Below are 27387 nucleotides of genomic sequence, written 5' to 3'. Positions count from 1 at the left end.
ATCATCACTACAGAGAGTAGAAGGGACAAGCGCCCCCCATGGGACGTTGGCCTTTGCAGTGGCAGATGCTCTAGCAATGGCCCTTCTGGACCCTGTGGGCATACTCGATCACTTCAGAGAGCCAAGCGGCCTGCACCCAGAGCATAGAGTCCTGCCACGTGGCATTGAAGTCGGCACACGCAGGGAGGCAGGATTGTCAATAGCAGCCAGCGTGGGGTGAGGTACCGAGGAGGACCTCAGCACCAAGGTGGGTCCTGATGCCGGTAAAGAGATTCCGGACAGGGAGGACCCCAGTGGCCAGGACAACCCAGAGGCCGACATTATGCCCAGGGCCTTGTCTTCTTCCTCTCTGGATGAAGTGGTAGTGGGTGCATCAGCTACCCACATCCCCATGGACAACAGAGCTTACCAACAACTTCTGAGAAGAATGGCCCAGAACTTAGGCCTGTCAGGTAGATATTTTGACACTGGAGGGTCCCTCAAGGGTAGCTCTGCCTCTAATCAAAATTATCCAGACCACAACAAAAACACTATGGCAAACCCTAGCCTCTATCCCTCCCATAGCCAACGGGATAGAGAGGAAGTATTTTGCTCCATCCAACGGTTATGAGTACCTTTTCACTCATCCACAACTCAGTTCGCTTGTGGTATCCGCAACGAATGAGAAGGAGAAGCAGGGCCCAACGCTCAAGTCAAAGGAGTTCAAAAGAATGGACCTATTCCACTGGTGGCCTTCAGCTGCATATCACCAACCAGCAGGCAATTCTCAGCAGGTATAACTTGAACTCGTGAGAAGTGATGATGAAGTTTAAAGATCTTCTTCCAAACGACCAAGACGGAGTTTGGGGCCATGGTGGAAGAGGGCAAAGCAGTCGCTAGAACATCGCTACAGGATGCATTGGATGCAGCAGACTCAGCAACAAGGACTATGGCTTCAGGACTTGCTATGAGAAGAAGCTCCTGGCTGTAGGTGTCAGGCTTCCCACCAGAGTTTCAGTTCACCATCCAAGACGTGCCCGTTGAAGGAGTGGGGCTGTTTTCAGAGCAAACAGACTCCAAGCTCCACAGCCTCAAGGACTCTAGGGCAACTCTGAAATCCCTGGGACTCCATACTCCTTCCACTTAGAGGAAGCATTTTAAGCCCCAGTCCAGCCAGAGGTTCTACCCATCTCAACCCAGGCAGGACTTTTCCAGAAAGAGGGGTGGAAGTAACAAGCATAGAATGCCCCAACCGTCCAATCCTGGCAGAGGCTCAGGCAAAGAGCTGTCAGAGCCAAAGCAAAATTTTTGAGGGTGCACCCAAAGGTGACACTCCAGGACAGTAATCGGATCCTGATCCCCCTTTCCAAAACCATTTATCCCATTTCTACTGCGCTTGAGCTCTAATAACATCGGACAGATAGGTTTCACGTATGGTAGAAATGGGATACTCCCTCCAGTTTTGCTTTGTTCCACCCTCCCACACCCCTTCCCCGTCCCTCTTCAGGGACCCCTCTCACGAGCAACTTCTTATACAAGAGGTGCAGCAACTGCTTTGTGCCAGAGCAGTAGAGGAAGTCCCTCAGGAACTAAGGGGAAAGGGGTTTTATTCTAGATATTTGCTGATCCCGAAGGCAAAAGCGGGACTCAGATCCATCCTCGATCTGCAAAATCACAACAGATTCATAAAGAAACTAAAATTCCTCATGGTCTCCCTAGCTTCAATTATTCCCTCTCTGGTTCCAAGGGACTGGTATGCAGCCCTCAACCTAAAAGATGCCTATTTTCATATTTCAATAATACCTTCCCACAGGAGATTCCTCAGGTTCATGGTAGGACACAGTCGTTATCAATTCACAGTCCTCCCTTTCGGCCTCAGCTGCTCCGAGAGATTTCACCAAATGTATGACTGTCGTCGCTACCTTCCTAAGGAGACACTGTGTTCTAGTGTATCCATATCTGGATGATTAGCTGGTCAAGGGCCAGTCCAGAGCACAGGTGGATGCTCATGTTGCTCTAATACAGTCGACCTTCGTCAGCCTGAGTCTTCAGCTGAATGTAAACAAATCAACGTTAGTGCCCACACAGAGAATAGAATTCATTGGGGCAGTGCTGGACTCCATCCAGGCCAGAACGTTGCTGCCAGAGACTCACTTTCAGACTATGGGCTCCATAATAAAAAACTTCAAGCAATTCCCACCACGACAGTTCAGAATTGCCTAATGCTTCTAGGCCACATGGCCTCCTGCATGTATGTGGTCCAACATGCAAGGCTGCGACTCAGACCTCTCCAATTGTGGCTGGCATCGGCTTATCAGACTTCTGCATCGCTCACTCAATACACCTGGAAGCCTCTTACCTGCCTGGCTCCCAGAAAGAGCTGACGGACCATTTCAGCCACTCCTTCAACACCCACGAATGGTCTCTCTGCTCAGATATTGCGAGAGACATTTTCTAAAGGTGGAGATTTCCCCAAGTAGACCTCTTCGTGACATGGTCCAACAGAAAGTGTCAACAATTTTGCTCCTACCTGGGATACAGCCCAGGTTCTCTGGCAGATGCATTCCTCCTTCCCTGGGTTCACTATCCTTTACTATGCTTTCCCACTGTTTCCTCTCATTCACGAGGTCCTCCTGAAAATCAGGAGAGACAGGGCCTCAGTTATACTTATAGCCTCAGTCTGGCACAGACAACACTGGTACACAATACCGTTTCAGTTATCCATAGGCACCCTGATCACCCTATCATTGGTTCCGGACCTGTTAACATAGAACCACGGTCAGCTGCATCACCCCACGCTAGGGTCACTTAATCTCATGGTGTGGAAGCTGTGTGGCTGAACCCTAGGGAAGCAAAGTGCTTGGAGCAAGTGCAGGAGGTCCTCCTTGGTAGTCGAAAGCCTTCCACCAGGCCGGCGTACTTAGCTAAATGGAAGAGATTCTTCGTGTGGTCAACGCAGAAGAGGACTCCCCAATGCAGGCTTTGCTGCCTCTTATTTTGGACTACCTGCTGCATTTGAAGCAACTAGGACTAGCAGCCGCATCCATAAAGGTGCACTTGGCAGCGATCTCCGCTTTCCACCTGGAGGAGGGGGGTCAACTCAGTATTTGCCAATCCTGTGGTGTCCCGCTTCCTCAAGGGCTTAGAATGGCTTTACCCCCAGGTATGTTGCCCAGTGCTGGTTTGGGATCTTAATCTGGTACTTAATAAACTAATGGGATCTCCATTTGAGCCCATAGCAACATGATTATTCTTATACCTCTCGTGGAGGGTAGCCTTCCTTGTTGCAATTACCTCAGCAAGGAGAGTATCTGAACTCAAGGCATTGACTTCAGACACTCCATATACAGTGTTCTACAGGGATAAGGTGCAGCTGTGTCTCCACCTGGCTTTCCTCCCCAAGGTTGTTTCCCACGTCTACACAAGTCAGGAAATCTTCTTACTGGTGTTCTTTCCAAAGCCACATACCAACAGCAGGGAGCTCAGTCTCTATTCCCTGGATGTCGGACGGGCATTGGCGTACTATGTAGAATGAATTAGACCTTTTCGTAATTCAAATCAGCTCTTCATCACAGTTGCGGACAGGATGAAGGGTCTCCTGGTGTCATCCCAGAGGATTTCATCATCGATTACCTCTTGTATCAGGACCTGCTGTGATCTGACCAAGGTGCCAGCCCCGGCTCTGACAGTGCACTCTATGAGGGCGGCAGGCTTCCTCAGCGACATTTTTGGCACAGATCCCCACACAGGAGATATGCAGGACTGCAACATGGTCTTCAATCCACACATTTACATCACATTATGCCATCACTCCATATGCCAGAGATGACGCAGCATTTGGCAGAGCGGTGCTCCAGTCAGCAATTTTGTGAGTTTCGACCCCTCCTCCATTAGTCTGCTTGGGAGTCACCTGCTTGGAATCGACATGAGCAAGCACTTGAAGAAGAAAAAACAGTTACCTGCCTTTCGTTACTGTTGTTCTTCGAGATGTGTTGCTCATGTCCATTCCAAGACCCACCCGCCTTCCCCCTTGTTGGAGTCGAACAAGCGGCGGGTCGGCAAGGCCCTATATACAGCACCATGGAGGCGCCACTCCAAGGGGTGCCTGCACCGACCTGATGGGTTACCACTAGGGGAAATCCTTCCAACAATTGCACATGGCGTGCGCACACCTGCTTGGAATGGACATAAGCAACACATCTCGAAGAACAACAGTTACAGGAGGTAGGTAACTGGGGGGGTTTTTTTGGTTTTGTGATTTTTGAGTGGTTAGGCAAGTTAACTGAGGCCCAGATTCAGGAAAACACTTAACCGAGGAACTGAAGCACGTGCTTAAGGTCATGTTTAAATCCCACTGACATAAGCGCCTGCTTACATGCTATGCTGAATAGGGATGCCTTCCTTGATTGGGGCCTTCATCTGATATGAATGCTAATCTTGCTTCAACTTGTGATTTCCTTAATTCTAGTGACAGAATTGAAAGGAAATAAATTTCTGCAAAATTAATTCTAAGCACGCAATGGGTTTTTTCAGTGGTATGAAATATAAACTGAAACAAATTAAGCCAGTTGAACTACTGTAACTAGGCTTGGCAGGATTCAGTTTTAATAGATAGGTGGTGTTAAATATCGAGTTGAGCTGACATCTTGAAACCAATTATAAAAATATTGGTGAGGGTCTGCGGGAGCGCAGCCTGCCCCCTCCCCACCCCTTTGTGCCTTAGGGGTCGGGTTCACCACCCTGTGGCAGTGCAGCTTCCACCCCACTGTCATGGACCTGCTCCCTCGCTCCTGTGATGGTGGAGCTGCAGAGGTCTCTCTATGTTGCCACAAGGCCAGCACCCCATTCCTGCAGGCGCAATGTGTGAGGTGGTGGCAAAGCTGAGACCCTGGCCAGGATGGCAAGAAAGAGGTAGGATGAGCCTTCGGCCACAAGGGAGGATGCCCTGCTGCTGAATGGCTCTGACCCTAGGCAGGAGCCATTTGCAGTACAGTGGTCTTCCCCACAACCAGGGACCCATCTTCATGGTCCAGGCTGGGGGTCTCTGCTGTGCTCTGCCGAGACGGTAGCCTTCCCCTCCCCTTGTGTATGGGGGGCGGGGGGATCAGGTGTTATGCGGCTGTGCAGGGAGACCTCTGCAGCTCTGCTGTCATGGCCAGGCCCCATTCCCTCACTCACCAGCCAGGAGTATGGGAGCTGTCTCTGGGCAATAACTATGCAGCAGTACCTCACAGCCAGAGGTTTGTCGTCCTCCTTGCAGTCCTGGCCAAGAGTCACTGTTCCACTGGGCCAGGTCCACAGCTTTCTCCGCACCTTGCACCTCAGTGTCTTGGGCCCCGTGGTCCTGCAGCCCCGCTGTCAGTGCCGGGAGCTTTCAGTAGCCCCGCTATCAGCCCTAAGCCCAACCCTACCCCACCTTAATTTCCAGTAACTGTAAAAATAAAAATAGTTAAAAATCAGGGGGGAGACGGGGAGAATGAAAAATAAAAATATATATTAGTTGTTGAAATTAGAAAAAAAAAATTGAATTCTACCAATCCTAAGTATGAGCTGTCCCATGTGGCGCTGTATTAATATTTGCTTCTCTCTTGTAATGTCACAATCAGCAGTTTGTGTGTAATGTTTTGCATATAATGACGTTTCAAATACTAAGGCAAATTCAAGAAAAAAGTAAGGCTGGGAAGAAGAATAAAAGAACGTTTGTGGAAGCTGGTTTTTGTTTCTCAGCTGCTAGTCAAATAAATGGGATTCTGCACTGTGGAAGAACCTCATAGCTTTGCTGAACTGGGCATGTGATAATGAGATTATAGGAGATGTTGAAAGTATTCTCACGTGCTTGTAAAGGATTTTGATGTAAACATTCTACCAAAAATATTTTCATGGAAAATATGTTTGTATAGTTTGTAAACAGTGTTCCCCTAAGAAGACTTTTAACTTCTTGATATGTATGAAACAAAAGAAAATAATTAATTAAATGAATTTAGAAAGTGTCAAGTTAGCTGATCCAGATAAGATAAAAACATAAAAAATCAGTAGTATATTATATGCCTACATGTTTATTTTGGTGGATAAAAGAGCCAATATGCTTTGTTACAAATATTATTCTGTACATTGTCAATTAAATATGCAAAATAAAATGTCTAAATAATGAAAAAATGTAATAATGTTACAGTTATGTAGTTAGTGGATATGCTGTATTGTGGACAGTCAGATCTAAAACTCCTATAGATCGCAGTGGGAGCAGAGTTAAACTAGTGCTGAGCATTTTGGGGAATCCTGTGTCTTTCAAACCATGGACAACTCTCCTGTCAAATACCAACTTTTCATAGTATTTAGATGAAGTAAGAAGTGCTGGGAGCCAAGTTTAGGACTCATGGAATGTGTTTTGGTCCCAGGCCAAGAGCAGTTGAGTACTGTGGGACCTAGCCGTTAGTGTGGAAGAGGAGACTTGCATTACTCCACGGGGCTTCACTAGGTGATACCAGAATAATGTTTCTGGGCTCCAGAGCAACATATAGGGTTTTGTGGGTGAGGGATCTGAGACAAAAATAAGTTTAGAAGACAAAAAGGAGACTCTCCCCAAGAAGGCAGTTTTTGGGGGGGTAGGGAAAGGAGAATTCTCTTTGTATACCAGGGCCTAAATCCTGCTGTCATCTAATGAATGGTTGAACTCTTTGATTTCACTGAGCTTTGAAAGAATGACAGGACGTTTTGACACAATATCTGTTAAATAAAATAAATAAATACAGTGGATTTCCTGCTATCCTGGTAATAGCAAATACAGCTCAAAAGGAGTCAATATCTTACATTGTAAGAAATGGTGATGAGGGAGAGTAAAAGAGTTAGGATTCTGGTCTACCTTAAAATCAACACCAGCATTTATAATTTTACTGTGGTTTTTCAATGGACTTTATCTCCGCAGACTAAGTAATTTCCTTAGGAGTCCACTTAATGGGAGTCAGGTTTAATTGTTCCTCAAGGATCACCTCTGTTTTCCTGGCACAGACACAGTAGGTAAAATAAAGAGCTGTCAGTGATGGAGAACGTGTCTGAATCAATTTATGCTTCATTTTCCAGATGTGAATGAATGTGAAATGCTGAGTGGAGTATGTGGTGAAGCCCTCTGTGACAATGTAGAAGGCACCTTCCTGTGTCTGTGTTCTGATGAAAACCAGGAATATGATCCAATGACTGGACAGTGTCGCTTCCGCACATCACCAGGTAAAATACCGGTGGCTTTGCTTGCAGACATGATACAAAACGTAAAAAATGCACATCCTCCTGAATCATAACAAGGATAAAAAAGTGTGAAAGGCTGTAAAAAATGGTGAAGAGTTGCAATGAAAATTGTGTACATTTGGATTTTATTTATTGCTGTAGTTAAATCACTGTTTTGTAAAGAAAAAAATGTGTTTTAGACCCCTTTTTAAGTCATAGTAACATAATAAGCTATTTGTGCTTTCGGTTTTATTATGCTTGAACATGCTATAAATCATTAATAACAAAAATATGGCATAGGTGCCTTTCATTTTTGTACATGAACCTATCTCAGAGCTCTGATTAGCAGGGCCTTTTTTCTCACAGTCTGTTTTGTGGAACATTTTTTCTCATGTTTGGTATCATGCTGTGGCAATGATTTCAATGTTGATCTTTGGCAGTGAAATTAAGGCTATGGCACGAGATTTAAAATGAATTTTTTAAAATGTATGTAGGGGAGTACCGGTGTCTGGATAAGGTTGAATGAAGTGTAATGTTGAGAGCAAAAGTCGTATCTGGTTATCCAGTCTTCTTATTGAATGATAACAGAAGAACTCACAAAAGTCAGTGGTTGAGAGGCAGTTTGTTTATCTAGTTTGAAAAATCCCCAAACCATTGGATCATCAAGACATGGGCAGTCATGTTGAATACTTTACTTGTCGGTTGAACTGTAGCCTCTTGCCCCTATTTTTTTATTCTTGATCTGCCTTTTTAGATTGTGAGCATTTCAGAGCAGGCACTATGCCTTTCTCTATGTTATTCAGTGTCCAACACACTGTGGATGCTTCTACAAGCACCTTACTTAAAAATTATCTTAGGACTCTCTCTCAGAAAGTTGCCTCCAAGTGGTCTACACAGCTCCAGTCTGGGGAGAGGAACAGGGGCATTAAAGTATACGAGGTGGACAAATTGATTTGCATGAGATTTTTCCCCAAGCAAACAAATATTTGTTGTTTTCATTTTGGTTTTACATTGCAGGCTGAGCTAGCTTCTGAATAGCTTTTAGAATAACTTGCTGTACTGCCAATAGCCAGTCTACATAGTTCAGAAGACCTTGGAAATTTCATCCTGTCTCCCATCTCTCCAAACCTTGTGCACGAGGCAAAACTCCTGGTGACTTAAATGGAACCAGGATTTGACTTACTGAGTATAGTGCATTTTTACCTTCCTAATAATAGATCAAAGTTTTCTTTTGTGCAACACCTAAGAGGCAAGTTCCTCCTTTTAAAGAATTAGAACTAAACAGCTCTTTATAGTTTATTCACAGAGTTCCACTTAATGAGTACATGCTTTCTTCAGTATTTTGTTTTGCAAAGTTTCCTGAGATGTACTTGCACAGGTAAGCACTTTGGTAGTGCAACACTGTCTGTGAAACAGCTACTGGTAGTTCACTAATGAAACAAATTGTGAACCAATGGTAAAGAGTTAGACTGAGGACAGGTCTACTCTCGCAGCGAAATATTTGTTTTTTATACGTGTGCTATTTTGCACATAGAAAAATGTCATCCTACTTCCACTCTACTAAAGAGAAGCAGGATGCCATTTCTACTGAAGGTAGGGAGAGGGCATAACTGAAGCATAACTCTAATTCGGGGACTTTTCCACATGTGGTTAAAGTCTGTTGCCTTTTCATGTTCACACTTCTCTTTATTCACCATGGGGGACCTAGAGCCTTCCTTTCATTTGGCAGAAATACATCTGTTATTTGATCTGTCCTGAAATGATCCTGTCAGTATATGAACTTACAGCTCGTTAGTTCCAGCCATCTTGTTGTGTTTCAGTATTCATTTAAACTCAATACAAAAATAAATTTAACATCAATTTGAATATGCAGGTTGCAAAGCATCTGTTTCTCCTTTCTTTATTTTGTCCCCAAAGTAAGAAGCAATTTGTTGAAATAACAAAAGCTTTCTTTTATATAAAATGAAAATCTGCTGGACTTTTGTGCCTTTTCGTATTTTGGGGGGAGAAAAAAAATCTTCCTGTCTATTTTTGATTTACTGAATATGCTTGTGTATCCTTTTAACAAGTTACGTAAATGATTTTATAATGGATTTTTGTGTATATTCAGCTCAATATATCTTGAGTAATTAATAATCTTTGACGTGTTATCATAATTATGAATCGTCATGAAAGAAAACATGTTCCATTGTGCACTTAAAATTCCAGTACACACAGTTATCTGTACCGACTTCAGAAGCAGTAAAGGATAATATGTATTTGAAAAAGTCTGTCTTCAGTTAGCAACCATAGAATATATATATATTTTTAAGCAAAAATTGAAAATCCAAAGTTTATGCATAAACCACATTCAAACAACAGCAAGAACCTGGCTTATACACACACAGGTCAGTAAAAGGAGAATTTAGGCCCCAGTCCTGCCATGGCTTTAATTCAGATGGAGTCCTGACCGCTGAAGTCAATATGACTCTGCATAGTTCCCAGGATCCACCTGTGCAGATGCAGTTGAAGGATTGAGGACTTAGGCTGCAGCTCTATCTTTTTCTCACCTGGGTATTTAAAATAATGTGCTTAATTACTGGGGCACTCAGGACAGTGGATTACCGGTATTCATGAAATAAAAAGTATGCAGTTTTGGCATCCAGAACATGCTGTATTTCTTCCTGGACCAGTTCTATAAAATATGGCCTCACCAAAGACCAGTGATAAATTTATGATCCAAAAACTCAGGAAACTTCATGAATAGAAAAACAAATAAATAGCTAACAGTGTTGGAAAGCTGGGATTCTCAAGGGGAAAGATAAGAGGAGATTTTTGGGGGGAGATTAGGAGAAGATGACAAAGAGAAGAGTCATGGGGGTGTCTAACAGGGGCATCTGTTTCTAGCCTATTAACTGTGAAGCAGCTCACAGACATCTGATATGGAAATTGGTTGTTCTGATTTCCATAGTTCTGACAATGTACATCATTCCTGACCAGTAACTTCTCTAGTCCTCAGTCTTGGGCCTCCCTTAAACAGAGACTGCCAGTGATGTCAGACTATTCTTGGTGACTTTGTAATCTGTACTAATTTTTACTAGACACTAGATTGAGTCTGGTGTCCAAATCCAAACTGTATGTTTTTAAGTTTCAAGAGAGACCTTTTGTACTGTTACTAATACAAATAAATTTGATTGAAATATATAGTTTTTGTTTTTACCCAAGCTAACTGAGGGTCTGATCTTCAAGTATTTGCTTACATACCAATGTATGTCTTTTTTGAACATGCATCATTGGATGTGCATGCACAAATTCTTGATTTGTACATACTCATGCCCAAAAGATAGGCATCCTGTCTTGCCATGTGTGCAACAGAGCAGATTTGCCTTACATATTCTATAGTGCATATAGAAAATGGGAGCATACATTTTTACTGGCTTGCTGAAAATCAGGCCCTGAAAGTTTGTATTGCTTATGTCATTTGCTAAGGTATATTTCCATCAGAATCATTTCCTAAGATTCTAGAGGTCCCTAATTTGCTCCTAACTCTTTATCTTAGAAATATTCCTCTGATTCAGACAGAAGGCAAAGGGCACTGCTGTATAATTTCTTAATTTACATTTCCATCAACCCTATACATTTTATTTTTTACAATAATAATTTAGGGCACAATTCATCAAAGTTTTTAAATATGTGCTTAATTTTAAGCATTTACTTAAGTTGCATTGATGTCTATAGACTTAATGTTAAGTATATGCTTAAATGCTTTGCTGGATCATGGCCATATTAAGATATAAAAATCCCTAAAATACCTGTAGTCTGTATTTAGTCACCCCTTTTTATAACTGGATTTTCTATAGCACTAATATAGCCATCATATTTACAATTAGATAAATGTCTATATGTTGGTATGTAGCATTTCTTTGGTTTGTTATAAAAAAAAAATTGAAAAATGTTAATAAATATTTTTAAAAATCCAAACAGTCAGATAACTTACTGTATTATCCCACAATTCCTTAATATAGTTAAATTTCCCAATTTTTAACATTGATATCAGAAATAACCAAAATTGTGAGAAAATAAATGTCTAGCTACTAATCAATTTTTCCCAGGAAAAATTACACCAAAATATTTTTTAAAAGAATCTGTTTATTAAAAGGTTAATTTTGTGTGTGTGTGTGTGTGTGTGTGTGTGTGTGTGTGTGTGTGTGAGAGAGAGAGAGAGAGAGAGAGAGAGAGAGAGAGAGAGAGAGAGAAGAGAGAAATTATAGGCTTGTAGACACAGACTGGCCTTTGTAAATTTCTTTTTTTAAAGATCTATGTCTCACTCACTTTCCAAACATTCATGACGCCTACTTGACTAACCCTCAGTCACAGCTGTGTAAACAACAGATAATTAAAGTGCTGAACAGATAATGGGAGGAGAAATCATCACATCAAATATAAAATAGGAATAAATAATCACACGATGAGATTGTTTCTCCTTTCTCCTGTGACAGTCTCTGATGCTCTTTCCCTGATAAATGGTGTGAAAACTTACATGGTGTTTCTGCTATTTAAGCCTTTGGCCCTGATTCAGTTAGACATGTGGCATATGTCCAAAGAAAATGTATAACTTGGTGGCTAAAGTACTGTTCTCTCACCTTGGAATAACAGATTTAGTTCGGTTGAGTTTCTACGACACATCATAGTCTTAATCTGGTTCCTATTGGACATCAGCTGATACCACAAAACCATCATACTTTATGAAATGCAGTACATTATGGAAAATTGTAATTATCTGATGAAGGGAGACCACAGACTAAACTAACAAAGATGAAATAGCTCTCAGCTGGGTGTTTCCTTTAATGTATACTTACTTACATTGGCAAAACAGCAAAGGAGAGTTTGCATTATAGGTGGCAACGTTGTACTAAAGCAGAATAGAAGTGTCTGCCAGGCCCTCAGACCAAAATATTCACTTTTCTAAGGAAGTTAGAAACAAATTCAAATGTGTTTTGAACTAAAAGCTATAAATGCTTATTATACTCTCTTTAATTAAAACACAATAATAGGCACAACAAAGGAAATGTTTTGTGCATACTAATATTAAACCAGTTGTAGCTAATGAAAATTAAAGAGCATAATCTTAGTAAAACTTACTTTACTTCTTATGTGCTAACATTTTCATTTCATCGTGTGTGTGTGTGTGTGTGTGTGTGTGTGTGTGTGTGTGTGTGTGTGTGTGTGTGTGTGTGTGTGTGTGTGTGTGTGTGTGTGTGTGTGTGTGTGTGTGTGTGTGTGTGTGTGTGTGTGTGTGTTGCAGAGCACTGATGGAAGTAAGAGCCTGAGGTTCATTTTATCCCCCCCACCCCTGTTTTACCATTGCCACCTTTGAGATTCCCACATCCCAGCCCCTATCCTGACAACAAACAGGACTTGATAGGATTGGGGATGGTTCATTCCATAATTAGCATGGAGAGGCTGCTTTGGAGCTCCTTAAAGACCCAGAAATGAGATAGATGCTATGACAGTGAAGTGAACCTAGGTCTCTCTCGTAACAAACTCTCTCATACAAATGACGACCACTAGACTAGCTGGATACAAGAAAGACAGGATGTAAGGTCACAACTTTAGTAACTTAACTCATCTGGGAACCATCCAGCAATAACTCATACAGGTCATCCTTCCTTCCTCACTTGTTTTCACCTATCTGAGAAGTGCTGTCAGCCCTCCGCCCTCCCAAACCAGGTCCTAGGTTATTGCTGTGACTCCGTCAGCCTCCTGGTATGAGGATTAAGGGGCTGGAAAAAGGAGCTTGTCTTCTCACTGTGCAAGATGTTAGGAGCCCCAACTCCTTCTCATCCTTCTCCTACATCTACTTCCGGCTCCAGTGTACCAAGGAACCAGACCCCAGGGATGAATACCTGAACTGGATATTTGCCACCTGCTAAGTTACAACACCTTGAACTTTACCTCTTGACCTACCTCTCCAGGTTCCTGAACTGCTATGGGGAAGACAAAAAAGCCCACCCTGCTTCAGCCAATCTGTCAGTCAGGGAAATATTCCTTCCCAGTCACCAAAAAGGCAACTAGTGCAATGCCCATAGCGGACCACTAAATATGGCCCTTCTCTGATCCCGTTGGTGGGAGGGTGGTAACTGCTAATCTGGGTATGAGAGCGGGCTCCCTCCAAAGGGACAAGTTATATATACCCTGCCCCAGGTGCACAGATGGCCAATGGCTTAGCTGAGCCCCTTCAGCCAGCCTCCAGGTTAGGTAATATGGTACCCCTCCACATTTGAAGGGGAAGGGGACTCTTAAAGGAGCCATGACTCTTTTCTTCCTGATGACCAGACCAAGACAAATCTTTGAGGTTGCAAGCCAAATACAAATAAAAAGAACACTAAGACAGACAAGACAATGTAACCACATGGCAGCTTTGATCTGAATTCTTATATAACATAATTATTTTGAAATACATTATAACTGAAGCATAAAATAAAGATTTCATCTCTTCCTGTAAATTTGAGACCATTTTTAAAAAATTCTCATGATAGTAACATTACTTTATAATCTGCATTGAAATAATCAAAATTCAAAATCAGCCAACATGGAATAATTTTGGATCACTCTTTGTTATATTGCTTTAGATATGTGTTTTCACATGTGAAGAGCTGAATATAAAAAAAATTTCTAACAGGAAAAAGAAACCGTTTCATTTTAAGAGTTTGCCATTCTGAAATCCCCAGCAGAAGTGATGCTTTTTACCAATAAATTTGACATCTGTGGTTTCAAAGCACCAATGCAATGGAGAATGTAAATGCAAAATGTCGTAGTCTATATATTTGTCTGGAATTATGGAACTGTGGAAACAAAAATAATTTCCACTTGTAGTTTCTCACATCTCAGATCTTACCAGAGGTGAATGTTTTGTGAGAGCTTGAGGTTAGATGGACTAAGTACTTTGGAAACATGAAAGATTTGAGTGCTTTTCCACATTCACTGTTTTGTTTTGTCATATTTCTAAAATGGCCTGCTCTAAAACCTCCAAAGATGTTTTATTAATTTATCTCAAAGGAGAACCAGTGCCCTTTAACTATGGTTTGGTAGGTTTTGATAAGTTTTCTTGTTAATTATAGAGTTAGTAACTATGTTTTGCAGTTAGTCACTAGGTATTTTGAGAACTGTGAGATCCCCATATGTTTTTTAAACTCCTTAAAACTGTGGATGATATCCTAGACTATCATTGTAGAATTCTTAAAATCCATAGACGAACTAGTGAATCTCTCTCCTGAATAGTTTATAAGGTCTGCAGGGGAGAGATTTTCTCCTATAGATCTTATAAATTCTTTAAGAGGGAACCTCTCTTCTGTAGTCAATAAATTTTTATTCCTCTGCTTATTGCTGTCAAATACTGCTTAAAAGTAGAATGCAACTGCAGTTAACAAAAACCCGCCTTGTTATAAGAGGGGGATATGTCCCCTGGTTCCTGATAAAGAAAGTACTGCCTAGATCCTACATCCTGCAGAAGGAATTATGCCTTGTTCAGCTGCTGTTGTTTGGGAACTGCATCTTCTCCATATTCCCATTGTGCTTGTGGCATAATTTAGTCTAAAAATGGATGCCATTGTAATCCAATATATGAGGCACCAGACTGAGAGTCAGGAAGGTGGGTTAGTTCCTGTCATTCCCATTGACTCACTATGTGATTTTGCATAAGTCACTTAGGACCTAATTTTTGAAAGTATTGAGCTTATTTCTTCCACTGAAGGCAATGGGAGCTGAAAGTATTGAAAATCAGACCCTATCACTCTGTGTGTGTCATATTCTGCATCTGTAAAAATGTATACTCACCTTTATGAAATGCTTTAAGATATACGTATGAAAAGCACTCTGTAAGTGCTAAGTGTTGTTTTTAATAGTAAAAGTAGAGGTACGTGCATTGCTTAAACATAGCAAAAGTGCAAACATGGAAGCTCTTCCAACACCTAAATCTGAAAACAGTGGTCTGTAAAAACCAGGAGAAAGCATTTTTGAGAATTTCTACTATTCTTTACAGGATTAAAAAATCCACCAAAATCTTTTGCTGACACATTTTTCTGGAGATAGAAAATGGTACTATGACAGCATCATGCAGTTGCTTTTCTCCTGTATCTCTTATGAAACTGATTAATTTGACAAGTTATTTTATTATTTATTTTTCATCTTTAGATTTACCAGTAGATGTTGATCAACCTGAAGATGAAAAGAAGGAATGCTACTACAATCTAAACGATGCTAATTTCTGTGATAATGTGTTAACATCCAATGTCACCAAACAAGAATGCTGCTGTACTTTGGGTGCTGGCTGGGGTGATAACTGTGAAATCTTTCCATGCCCCGTCTTTGGAACTGGTAAGAGGAGGCTTTCCATCCAGTAGTAATTTCTGAAGGGTTGTGCTTTATATTAGTATAGGGCTACTCATAAAGGGCCATCTCCTGCAGCAGATTACTCAAAACTAATCCAGGCAAAATTTCTACTCACACAAAGGTAATAGGAAGAGTTAATCTCTGGTGTAACTCCATTGGCTTCATTGGAATTACAGCAATGATAAATACGGCACATTATTTTTCTGTGGCCAACACTATCTCCAAATGATCTTTAAAGCAACAACATTTCTGATACAAACTTTTGCCAAATGTTACTGTAACATTATAGTTATATTTTTCCCCATAAAGTAACAAATTAAGATGAGCATTTTTATAATTTTGAGTCTGCCTGTCATTAGTCATAGCAGTTTATCTTATGCAGTAATGTGACATTAATTTTACATTCTTCTGCCTATCTATTGTATAATGCAGTTAATCATGCTGTCTGCACAACATTTTTTAGCCTTTAAATACTAATTAGGAGAGCATAACCATGTGGTCTTTATCACAAACATTGATAGCAGTAGTTGAAGCAGTGTGTAAACAATGATGGCTGATATTCAATATCTAGTTTGAATAAATCATTTAAGATAGAACGTGTAAATTCTTCAGAATGCAAGAGATTACTTTTAAAAGAAAAGTGATTTCTTGTTCTCTCAGCTCTTATCTTAGCCACATCTTTGAACTGGTGAAACTGTGCCTATTACAGAGTGTTTTGGAAAGAGCCATTATCTCTGAAAATATAAAACAAGATTTGTTTGCATTTGAGCATATGCCATCTCCAACACAACGTAATTCATTCCTTTTGTGAGCCAGATGATGCAGTATTTATTTAGTTCCTGCTGAGGCAAAACTCTTGTTGAAGACAATAGTTAAACTCCTGTTGAAGTCAATGAAAGTTTGCCTATGTTATGACTGCAGTATTTGGCAATAGGGTTACCCAAAAGAAATTAATAAGAGGAAAAGTTGCCTAAGATTTCTAAGAATTAGAAAGAATTTTAAAATGTATTAGTGTACGTGAAAAGTTGACTTTCCGTTACAGTTCTAGATTCCAAAATAACTGATCTTCTTCTGATATGATTTTTTGGTTTATCTCTCTGCCAGCTGAATTTACTGATTTGTGTCCTGAAGGAAAAGGTTTCATCCCCTCTGGTGTTTCATCTTATGGAGTCATTGCACAGAATTACAAAGGTCAGTACCAATTAGATATACTGACTTGTATTAAGTATAAACATTTCAGAAATTCTAATAGATAATTTATGTAACCAGCAATGTCAGCATATTACTTCAGTTTTTCAACATGACAGGAACAGGATCTTGAAGTAAAATGTCACTCCAAAATACTTACTTTATGATAAACCTGTAATTAGCATGTGACACTATCACAATTTTGTATTATTCACATTTTGTGCATCTTAGGTGCTGTAACACTCACAGTATTTTCCCTGTATTCATCTTATACTATAAGATTAGATGTTGAAAACACATATCCCAGCTTTTGTTCATGTATAAGTAGCACAAGCCAGTCTTTAATTTATAAATAACAAGTGTTTTTAACAGTTACTGGATAAGGGAGGTTCAGGGAGAGGGTTCTGTCCTGTATTAGCATGCAGGCTACAAGGAGAATGAATGATTTATGTTGAAGTTTTTTTGAAAATTGAAAATAAATTTAGCAATGATATTTTGAAGATAACACTATATAAAATAATATGTGAAGAAATAAGTATTTGCTGGAGAGAGCAAAATAAAATATGTGCATGAGAGAAAGAGAGTGTGTAGGCAAGAAATATTGGCAAGAAAGAGCAAGATCAGTAAAATTCCTTTGAGTTAGTAAAGGCTGAAACCACTGTTAATTCAGGAAAGTGAATTTTCAACAGTGTGGTATAAATACATTGTAATTTCATGTAGTTAGAAGGAAATCTACATAGTTGCCTTGAGTTATAAAGTAGCTACAAGTGTTGCTACGTGTGTTTGTTCCTATCAGGCTTGCAGTTTACAGATCAAATATTTAACTGAAGTTACTGTGTATATTCATATTACATTAAAAATGAGTAGTGTGAATAGCCGTCCCTGTCGTTGAGGAGGCTGGACATGCCCCAGTCCCTGGACTTCAAGCCATGTGCCTCTTGTGGCAAATCAATGCCAGTGAGCGACTCGCTCTCTAGCTGTTTAAAGTCTCTGGGGGAAACTTAGGTTAAAGATAAGTTCCAGATCTGCAGGGACTTTAAGACCTCTCACTGAAAAGGACAGGGACATTCGGCTAAAGATTATTCTCATGGTGGCAGCACTCAGACCGTCTCGGAGCTGAGCTGCTCAGAACTGGCACCAAGCACGTTGGCATCCGTACGGAGTGCTCCTCTGACACTGGGCTCTTCCTGGCACCACTCACCATCTCTAGTGCTGAGGAAGAAGCACAAAAAGCAGCTCACCGGTGCAGAAGAGGCACAAGCGAGGAGAGGCCGGTACAGTAAGACGTATGTCAGGCCACTCTTCCTCCCCTGAGCCAGCGATGGTACTGTCAACTCTGCCTAGGGTGTTGAGTCCAGTGCGAGACCCTCTGCCAACTTCCAGACGCGACCATGGTACCTGCAACCTGACGATCCCCTCAACCCTACAGGCCTTTCAAGCAGCAAAGGACCTTTTCTCCTGGTACTACTGAAGCTGAAAGGGCAGCCAGCCCAGACAACAGGAACCAGAAGGGAACAGGGAGCATCAGGGTCCTTCCTGGCACCTGCACCCACAGCTCCCTCTGGGTGCAAACCGGCCATGGTTCCAGCATGGCAGTCACCAACTTGTCACCGGCCCCCGGAACTGCGGCACTGTGTGGAGACAGAATTCAGGACAGCTCCACCGTGGTCCCCGAGGAGTGACTCCTTTACAGAATCTGATGGAAAAGTTGTTGCTCCACCCAGGGCACACCACTGCTACCCAGCTTACACACCACTAGACTTTGGCACCAGCCCTCTGGCCAGCGCCTAATTGGCATCCTGGCTGCAACAGCTCCCTCCAAGGTGGCCTTGCCCATCAATGAGGTAGTGAAGGGACCAGTCAAGGCCCTATGGCAAACGCCTGCTTCTCTGATCCCCTCCTCCTCCAAGAGGGCAGAGGAAAAGTACTATGTACCAGCGAGCAGGTTTGAATGTCTATACTCACATCTCTTCCTGCCCCCTTCTTTTCCCCCAGAGGTCCCTGGTGGTTGCTGCAGCAAATAAGCAAGATAGACAGGGCTAGTCGAGCACTACTCCAAAGAATAAGGACGCAAAGAGACTAGATCTTTTTGGGAGGAAAGTTTATTCGATGGGTAGCCTTCAGCTACGTATCTACAACCAGCAAGCATTGCTCAGGAGATACTGTTTTAAACTTTGGGACTCCTTGTCTAAATTTAAAGACTCTGCCACAAGAGGCAAGACAGGAGTTCGTGGCCCTCCTAGATGAGGGCAAGAATGTGGCCTAGACCTCTCTCCAGTTGGCTCTGGATGCTGGCGATTCAGCAGCCAGGACAATGGCTACAGCAGTCACCATGAGGCATTGCTCTTGGCTCCAGTGCTCTGGCCTCCCCCACAAGGTCCAGCAACCTGTCCAGGACCTCCCCTTTGAAGGCTCCTCTCTTTTTTCAGAGCAGATGGACACAAGGCTGCATGGCCTGAAGGATTCGAAGGCCACCCTGAGTTCCTTGGGCCTTTACACCCCATCAGCTGCCAGAAAGCACTTCAGGGCCCAGCAGCCTCCTTGGTTCTCTTCTACTCCTAGACAGGAGCCATACAAGAGAAAGGGAAGAGGTTACAAACAGTGCCAGCCCCTCGCGTCCACTTCAGCCTCCCAGTTGAGGTCTCAGAGACACCCCAGCAAGCCTTCTGAAGGTGTGCCTCAGGATGCAGTACTGGTCACCATATCAGATCCAGCCTCCTCCCACCCTTTTATTTTTGGACTGTTTATTGCTCTTCAGCCTAGCAGGGGCATCTATAACATCGGACCGTTGGGTCCTGAGTACAGTGACAGTAGGATATACCTTCCAGTTTCTATCCACCCCTCCCTCTCATCCCCATTCCTCTTCAGGGACCCTTCTCACAAGAAACGCTTTGTCCAGGAGGTGCAATCCCTCCTATGTATGGGGGCTGTGGAGGAAGTTCCTCAATATTTGAGAGGGAAAGGGTTTTACTCCTGGTGTTTCCTAATCCCGAAGGCCAAAGGGGGACTCCTGGACCAGCATCCCCTCAACAGATCTCTCAAGAAGCTGAGGTTCCTCATGGTCTCCCTGGCCTCCATCAGTCCCTATCTGAATCCAGGAGACGGGCACGCCGCCTTTGACTTAAAAGTTGCATACTTTCATATTTCTATCTTCCGTGGCCACAGATTTCTCAGGTTTTGGTGGGTCATTGCCATTTCCAATTCGCTGCCTTTCCCTTTGGCCTATTTGCAGCTCCACAGGCTTTCATGAAGTACATGGCGATTGTAGCAGCCTTCCTCAGGTGCCAAGGCATGAAAATCTACCCATACCTCGACAACTGGCTGATCAAAGGTCAGTAGCAGGCTCAGGTACAGCACAGCATCAGTACAGTCCACAACACCTTCCAGATGCTGGGTGTGCTGATAAACGAGCAAAAGTCAACTCTGGTCCCAATTCAGAGAATAGAGTTCATCGGGGCAGTGCTCGACTCGACCCAAGCAGTTATAGAAGGTTAATAACTGGATTTTTCCCTACCTAACAGGGATATGACAAGAATACATACATTAAAGATTGCGAGGTTCTGAGATACTGTGGTAATGGAGGACTTGATAATTGACAGATAATATATAGATGAGTCCGAAAGATGTCATAATTCTGTTTTAATTGTCTGCAAAAGATCTAGTGGATCTATAGCGGATTGTACAGAACTGGGAAATCCAGTTTCCATACAACAGCGAGCGTCCTGTGGCATCTTAAAGACTAACAAATTTATCTGAGTTTGTGTACAGTTCTTTTTGATGGAGCAGGCATCTGATATTATTTGTGTCTTTGCTATGCTTATTTATTCTTTGCAACAAATAATTGGCACACTTGATTTGTATGTGTATTTGCATCTGAGATAAAAAGCTGCTTTGGTTTGGTTATGCTGCCTTACAGTTGTTAACATCTGTAACTGCTAAAAGTATTAAAATGTGGAAATTAAAGTATTTTACAACTAGATAGTTTTCCAGGAAAACTTTCACCATGTTAACAAGATTTTTGCATTGAATAAGTTTTGGCAATATCCTTATAAATGGCAGATTTACAGTGGAGACTGTGTACCTGCAAATGGACAGATGATTTTATAAAATGTGACATTTCTCTCTTCTTCAAACACATAATGTATTTATTTTGCTTTCATCTGCATGCTTCTTCTTGCAAGAGTAACCCATACATTTTTTATTTGGAATTAATTGCAAAAACAAATGTACGATCCCCTTCCCAAATCCCCAGTTCTCCCGCATTTCCCCAAAACCACATATTCTATTTCCGTAAGAAAAGATGACAGTCACTCAGCTATGTGATTTTTTTTTAATTAATCGTTAAAGTGGTCTTACTGCTGAACAATCAAACTTAAAAAAATATTTAATGTTTAAAATTGCTTAGTGGCTGGAAAAGTGACTGTAAAAATATTTTTATAGCCCTTTCAGCTCTTCTGGAAAAGTAAGTATTTTAATAATTCACCTTTAGAACTGTTCAGCAGATGGAAAAAACAGTTCTTGGCTAAATTCTTTTGTTACCCTGGTGTAAATCTGGAGTGACACCATTGAAGCCAATGGATTAACACCAGGGTAATTGAATGCAGAATTTGGCCCAGTTTATCTACTATACATTCATTCTTCATTGGCATTTCTAACACCAGTCTGGTTTAAACAAAGTAATACAGTAAATATTTGGTAAACTAAAAGAAAAAGGAAACAAATTCCAAAAGTAACAAAAAAATAAAAGCTTGGTACAAAGTACATAAAACTGTAGAAAAGTAGATATGTGGTAGCATGGTATATTTTTCTCTGAAACTTTATTAAGAGCACTAATACATTTTAGATATTCTTGATTCTGTGTGCTAAGAATATGCTTCATTATATGTTTAAATATGGAATATACTGTGGCTATTGAGATGTATAATACATACACTCTACTTCTGGGAAAATATCTCTCTTGGTCTAAGTTTTATCAAATGTATCTGGGGACAATAGTCATGAATGTCTTATAATTGTAGGTAGCAACAGTAATAATAATGTCTCTGTCTGGGAAATCTCCACTGAAGTCCCCTAAACAAGTACAAAACCAACAAAATAAATCGTGAGCACTGCAGAAAATAACTTCAGGATGCTAGATCATACACAGAGGAGGAAGATGGGGGGGTGCTCAGTCAGCAAACTTGCAGAGAGCAAAACTGCAATTATAAGAAGCATAGTCAGGATGAAGTGCTTGGTCATGCCGTACAATGGTAATAGGATGATGCAGGCAGGAAAGATGGTGGTCACCCACAGTGGAAATGTGATGGGCAAAGAAGACCATGCTGGAATAAGAAAAATATGATCCTAGCCAAATACAGGTAAAAACTATATGCTGCACTCCTGCAAGTGGTACACAACCATCTCAAACAGTTGTGCTGTAGAACTAGGTCCCAGGGCATCTATATTAACAATATTAGGACAACCGTCCAGGAAGCACCACTGCTCTTTGCTTACATCACAGAAACTAATTATGGTGTGAAATCCTGGCTTCATTGAAGTCGATGTGAGTTTTGCCATTGACTTCAGTGGGGCCAGGATTGCATCCATGGCTTCAAAATGGGGAGACAAAACAAAGACAACAGATTTACATATACATAGACAGTAGCTGAACTGAGACTGTTACAGAAGAGGAAGTTTAACCAAATAAAAAAAAGGACAAATGATACGTGGAACACAAAGTCAGCACTATTGGTCTGTTCTGCTTGAACTTAAGGACAGTTATGAAGTGAAAATACAGAAGGTGCAAACTGCAGGAGTACTGTCGATTTCACATAGCCTTGACTGAGAGGAAGTGTTTTTATGCCTGTGTGCTGCCCTGTGTATAGTACAGGATATTTGGGCCATAGCTGCCTCTGCCCTGCTAGTAAGTTTATTGTCACCTGCTTCTTCTGCTCTAGCCAGCAGGTTTTATCGCTTTGTCAGAACTATCCTTTTGTACTGTCCTCCTTAACTTTTCCTTCTTTATTCTCAGTCTGCATCAAGATATATAGGATGCAGGAAAGCTACTCCACTGTCAGTATTCTGGATTCAACAGGAGCTGTCTTATTCACTTTGGATATATAATACTGGTTTATGTGACTCTGGGAATTGGATTTGTTCCCAGTCCAGCATGTGGGACATCTACAGCATTGCTTCAGTTTGTGCCTCTCACTAATTTCAAGTGGCCATATAAATCTAAAATCTTTTGTAGTAGCTTACCAAGCCTACTTTTGGCACCCTTGCTCGTGTGGAGTAGTCCCTTACTTTTGGCATAACTACACACAGAGGAAAGGACTGCTCAACATGAGTAAGGGTGACAGAATTGGGCTGTATGTAAATACAATAGTATTTTATCTTAGTATCTACCTTGTCACCTTACAATCTGCCCAGAGTAATATATGGTGCGTAGCTGCAGCACCCCATGATCAGACCAGAGAATAAATTGTGGCTCAGTCACAATTCCTCGCCTGCTTCCCCCTTGCTCTGGGAGGGGAGTAAGTTACATCACCCTTTTTTGTGAATTGACTGATTTCCACCAGGCATCCCAATAAGTTACTCTGACCACCAAATAGGGAGGCAGAACCCAGGCTGCCCCAGCGCTTCAGCCCCCTCCCAAATCATTTGCTGGCAGTGGCCCTTACAGTGCCCCAACAGGCAGAGTTCCAGTCTGAATAGAAGAGTAAGTGAGGTGCTCTGTACCCCCTACATGACTGAGTCAGGGCTGTAACTGTAGTTTTCTCCACAGATGCAGATGAATGCCTACTTTTTGGACAAGAAATCTGTAAAAATGGCTTCTGTTTGAACACACAGCCAGGTTACGAGTGTTACTGCAAACAAGGCACATACTATGATCCTGTTAAACTCCAGTGCTTTGGTAAGATTTTTACAATAGATTAACACTGATTTTTTTAAAGTACAGATTTTTCCACAAAGAGTTAATATGCAATGTGGAATTACAATTCAGGTCACTGATGTAATATAAGCATGCTCCTTTTAGTCTGCAGAAGCTCTTACTCCTTTATGCTTGCCATTTGATTGAGACTTATTCATAAGCGTGACCCTGGCTTTTGCTGTTTAAGCTGAAAACCATGTAGACTATGCAGAATAACATAATGAAAGGAAGTAATTTTTGAAACCACAATAAGAGAGCCTTTCACCTGGGGTTTCTAAGACTATCCTATAGAAAGATATTTTCTTTTCCGATTTAATGTCATTTTTAAAAAATAGCCTGCTGTTTCCATAGGGCTAAACTCTTGCTTTTCCTCTAAGGAGGAGTAGAGTTGTAGTGGCCAAATAGGGAGGTCCCTTTCTCTCTGCAATGGTACTGAGGGACTTTGGGCCGGGTGCTCATCAATGGTCCTGCTAGTGCATAAAAGAGCAGCATGCAGGCACTCCCTCCAGAATCTACTGTGGATGCAGTAGGCATACACAGGAAGGAGTGTGGGCATGTCCAGGGACATGGCCCACCTGGGCCTGTGAAGCACCGCCAAGTGTGTTAATCACGAGGGTGCTCAATGCTTGAGTGCAATGGGTCAGCATTCTGCCTCTCTCCTGTATGGGTGCTCTCAGGTAGGGTGAAGATGCTGCCTGACTCATATTCCTCCCCCTGGGCATAGGTGCAGGCAGAAATTTTCCCTCTGCAGTTTATATTTGGGCTAATTAAAGGATGACACTTGGGGAAATCTGTTCTTAATTTAAGAATTTGCAAGCATCAATTTACACAATGCAACTTCTTTGATGTTGACTTTCCTTGGTGCATTTCTTTCCTTTTAAAGATACAGATGAATGTCAGGACCCCAACAGCTGTGTGGATGGCCAGTGCATTAACACTGAAGGATCTTACAACTGTTTCTGTACTCACCCAATGGTTCTGGATGCCACAGAAAAGCGATGCATCAGACCAGCAGATTCAAGTGGTATGCTCCATTCCATGCATTATACTGTTCCTGTATGGGATCAACAACGGACACTGTTGACCATGAGGTGTTGTAGATATGGCTGCAGACCCTAGCAATGGTGACAGGGTCACTTTTGGGTGGCTCTGCTCCATTCTGAAGAAATATCAGATGGCCGTCTTGGGCCGTTTCGTGTCTATGCGGAGGACACGCTCATGTGATTCCACTGGTTTCCCTCTTGTCACCCCAGTGTGTATGTGGGGCCATTGGGACAGTTAATGAGTAAGCTTGGTTTGGGGTATTTTCAATATGTGACTGACATCCAGCTTTGTATCTCTGTCTCACCAAACTACCCAGCATCTTACTGAGATTGGGACTTGGTGAGGGCTAGTTGGCTAAGACTCAATACAGACAAAACAGAGATTGTGCTTTTCCAATAGGGGAAAGATACAGGAGTAAAGAGTGGGAATTCTATCTTTGCCTCTGATTAATTAATGGGGTATGCCCCTCATTTGTGTCTCAGGTTTGTAACTGTAGGAAGTTTGTTTAGGGCACACTCAGTTAATTTTTTCCAGCTTTTCTCCACAACCAAGAGAGTTAGACGCTTACAGCCTTTTTTTTTTTTTTTTTTTTTAATTAAAGCTGAGAACCTCAAACAAATTATTAATTCCAGCAGCTGGGAATTTAAGAAAAACACCAAATTTTCTGAGACTCAGGATAAAATCAAAAGGGTTGGCAACACTGTTGTAACTATGGAATTCTGTAGCTTTATCTGCATCATACATATGTTTAGAAATGTTAAAACATATTTGATTAATAATGGTGTGCATAGCAATGAATTCAAGCCTTTGTTCAGTGCAGCCAATTAAGAATTTAATCATCCAAGAAGTTTCCATAATAGAGGGTACTAGTGTAGATTGATTGAACATCTGCATCATTCACTACAAACCAGGTGGTTGGTATTTTAGGTGGCTCATACAATAAACCTCTATAAATCCTTACCTAAAACTCAGCCAGACAGTGTTGTTTTACCTTTAACTAAACAAACTGTGGATAAGATTGTGCTGGACCCTTGCATGGATATGCAAGGAGGGGAGAGGACATAAGGGTCTCCAGATAATGCATGCACTATGGCTAGCAGAAGAACAGTCTTTGTACTCAGGAAGCTCACCATTGGCACTAGCCTTTCTGAAGTAGGGATGGAGGAGATAGGGCCACAGTACAGCTACATTCTCTGCCACCAGCATGCACAGTTGGTTGTGTATAGAGTGGATCATATCTGCACCTTACTTCCCACTCTGTGTGTGTGGGGGAGTGTCAACAATAATCAGAAAGCCCTGGAACTCCGATACCTTCCTGTCAAAAACTTTATTGAAACTAATATGTCTGCTACACAAAACATTTCAGCATTGACAAAACAGCATATTTTGATAAAAATAGTTTGTCAAAAATATTCCACCCATCTCTGGTGGACAGACATGTTGAAATGTCTTACTGATACAACCTTATACCAGTGTAAGGAAATCCAAGTTAATGTATTTTAGAGTTCACTCCTTGGATGGGATTTCCAAAGCACTTAGCGTTGACCTATCTCTGTTCTCACAGAAGTCAGTGGAAGTTCCATTGACTTCCTAGAAGCAGAATTAAGTCAATACTGAGCACTTTGGAAAATCCCACTCGTTAGCCAAGAATTTCAGAAGTGGCTAGTAACTCAGGGTGACTCATTCTTGGTTGCCCAGCTTGAGAATCTTTAAAGAAACCTGTTTTTCAGAAGGTAGGTGCTCGACAGTTTCTGAAAACCAGGACCTTTAAGATTTCTCAAGTTGGACACTCAATGTTTAAGCCACTCTAAATCACTAGTCATTTTTTAAAATCTTATTAATAATTTCTAAGTTAAACATTTGAACTCATTAATAAATCCATCCAGCTTTGGTTTCATGTAAAGCAATAATAAGGTGATATTATTCTTGTAACCTTACTTTAGATAACACTGTATTTTACCAATGTCTTTGAAATAATGAGCATTGTGTGGTAGTGATATAATGGTGACTTCTCCTTCAGAACAAACTGAAGAAACTGATGTCTACCAGGATCTTTGCTGGCAACATCTGAGTGATGATTTTGTTTGTAGCCGGCCTCTGGTTGGAAAGCAGACTACATACACTGAGTGCTGTTGTTTATATGGTGAGGCTTGGGGCATGCAATGTGCTCTATGTCCCATGAAGGACTCAGGTAAGGAAATGTAAATTTCCATTACTAAGATGACTTTTAGAGCCTGTGGTCATTTTAATCTCTTGCATTGCATTGAGAGTTGAAAATGAATGTGTTTGTCTTACTATTTGAAAAGTGGACACTGTTCCAAAAAAAATTATGGTTTTGTGTAAGGACAGAAAATTATTTTTATCAGTATGACTGGAAGCTAAATGGGTATGGGGAAAAGTGTGTCTGGTTACACACAGACCTTTCTCTGGGACTTGTTGCCTGGACACAGACCTGTTAGACCTGTACGGTTTTAAGCTGTGAGAGAAGAGATGGCATTTTATTAGATGAAAATGAGATAAGTAATAGCCAACATGGATTTGTCAATAACAACTCAACCAAATCAACCTAATTTCCTTCTTTGACAGAACAACCAATCTAGTAGATGGGGGGACACAGTAGATGTGATATATCTGGACTTAAGTAAGATTTTTGACACTTTTCCACATGATATTCTCAT

General features: G+C 41.5%; 1 protein-coding gene across 1 annotated transcript in view; it reads left to right on the top strand.

Annotated features, from left to right (window-relative positions):
• The window catches only part of LTBP1 (latent transforming growth factor beta binding protein 1), a gene marked incomplete at its 3' end in the record, with an annotated part of 277622 nt that extends 250722 nt beyond the window's left edge, over positions 1-26900 (top strand). The window contains exons 23-28 of the mRNA XM_067562644.1: positions 7057-7200; positions 15370-15552; positions 16672-16758; positions 23519-23647; positions 24549-24689; positions 26730-26900. Coding sequence (XP_067418745.1) covers positions 7057-7200; positions 15370-15552; positions 16672-16758; positions 23519-23647; positions 24549-24689; positions 26730-26900 — 855 coding nt within the window. The remainder of the gene's footprint in view (positions 1-7056; positions 7201-15369; positions 15553-16671; positions 16759-23518; positions 23648-24548; positions 24690-26729) is intronic.
• Positions 26901-27387: the final 487 nt, after the last annotated feature.

The sequence above is a fragment of the Emydura macquarii genome, unplaced genomic scaffold (assembly GCF_026122565.2).
Source record: "Emydura macquarii macquarii isolate MOO-44397 ecotype Brisbane River unplaced genomic scaffold, CSIRO-AGI_Emac_v2 contig_2457, whole genome shotgun sequence".
NCBI classification, from domain to species: domain Eukaryota; kingdom Metazoa; phylum Chordata; order Testudines; family Chelidae; genus Emydura; species Emydura macquarii.
This window is presented reverse-complemented; position numbering and strand designations above follow the sequence as displayed.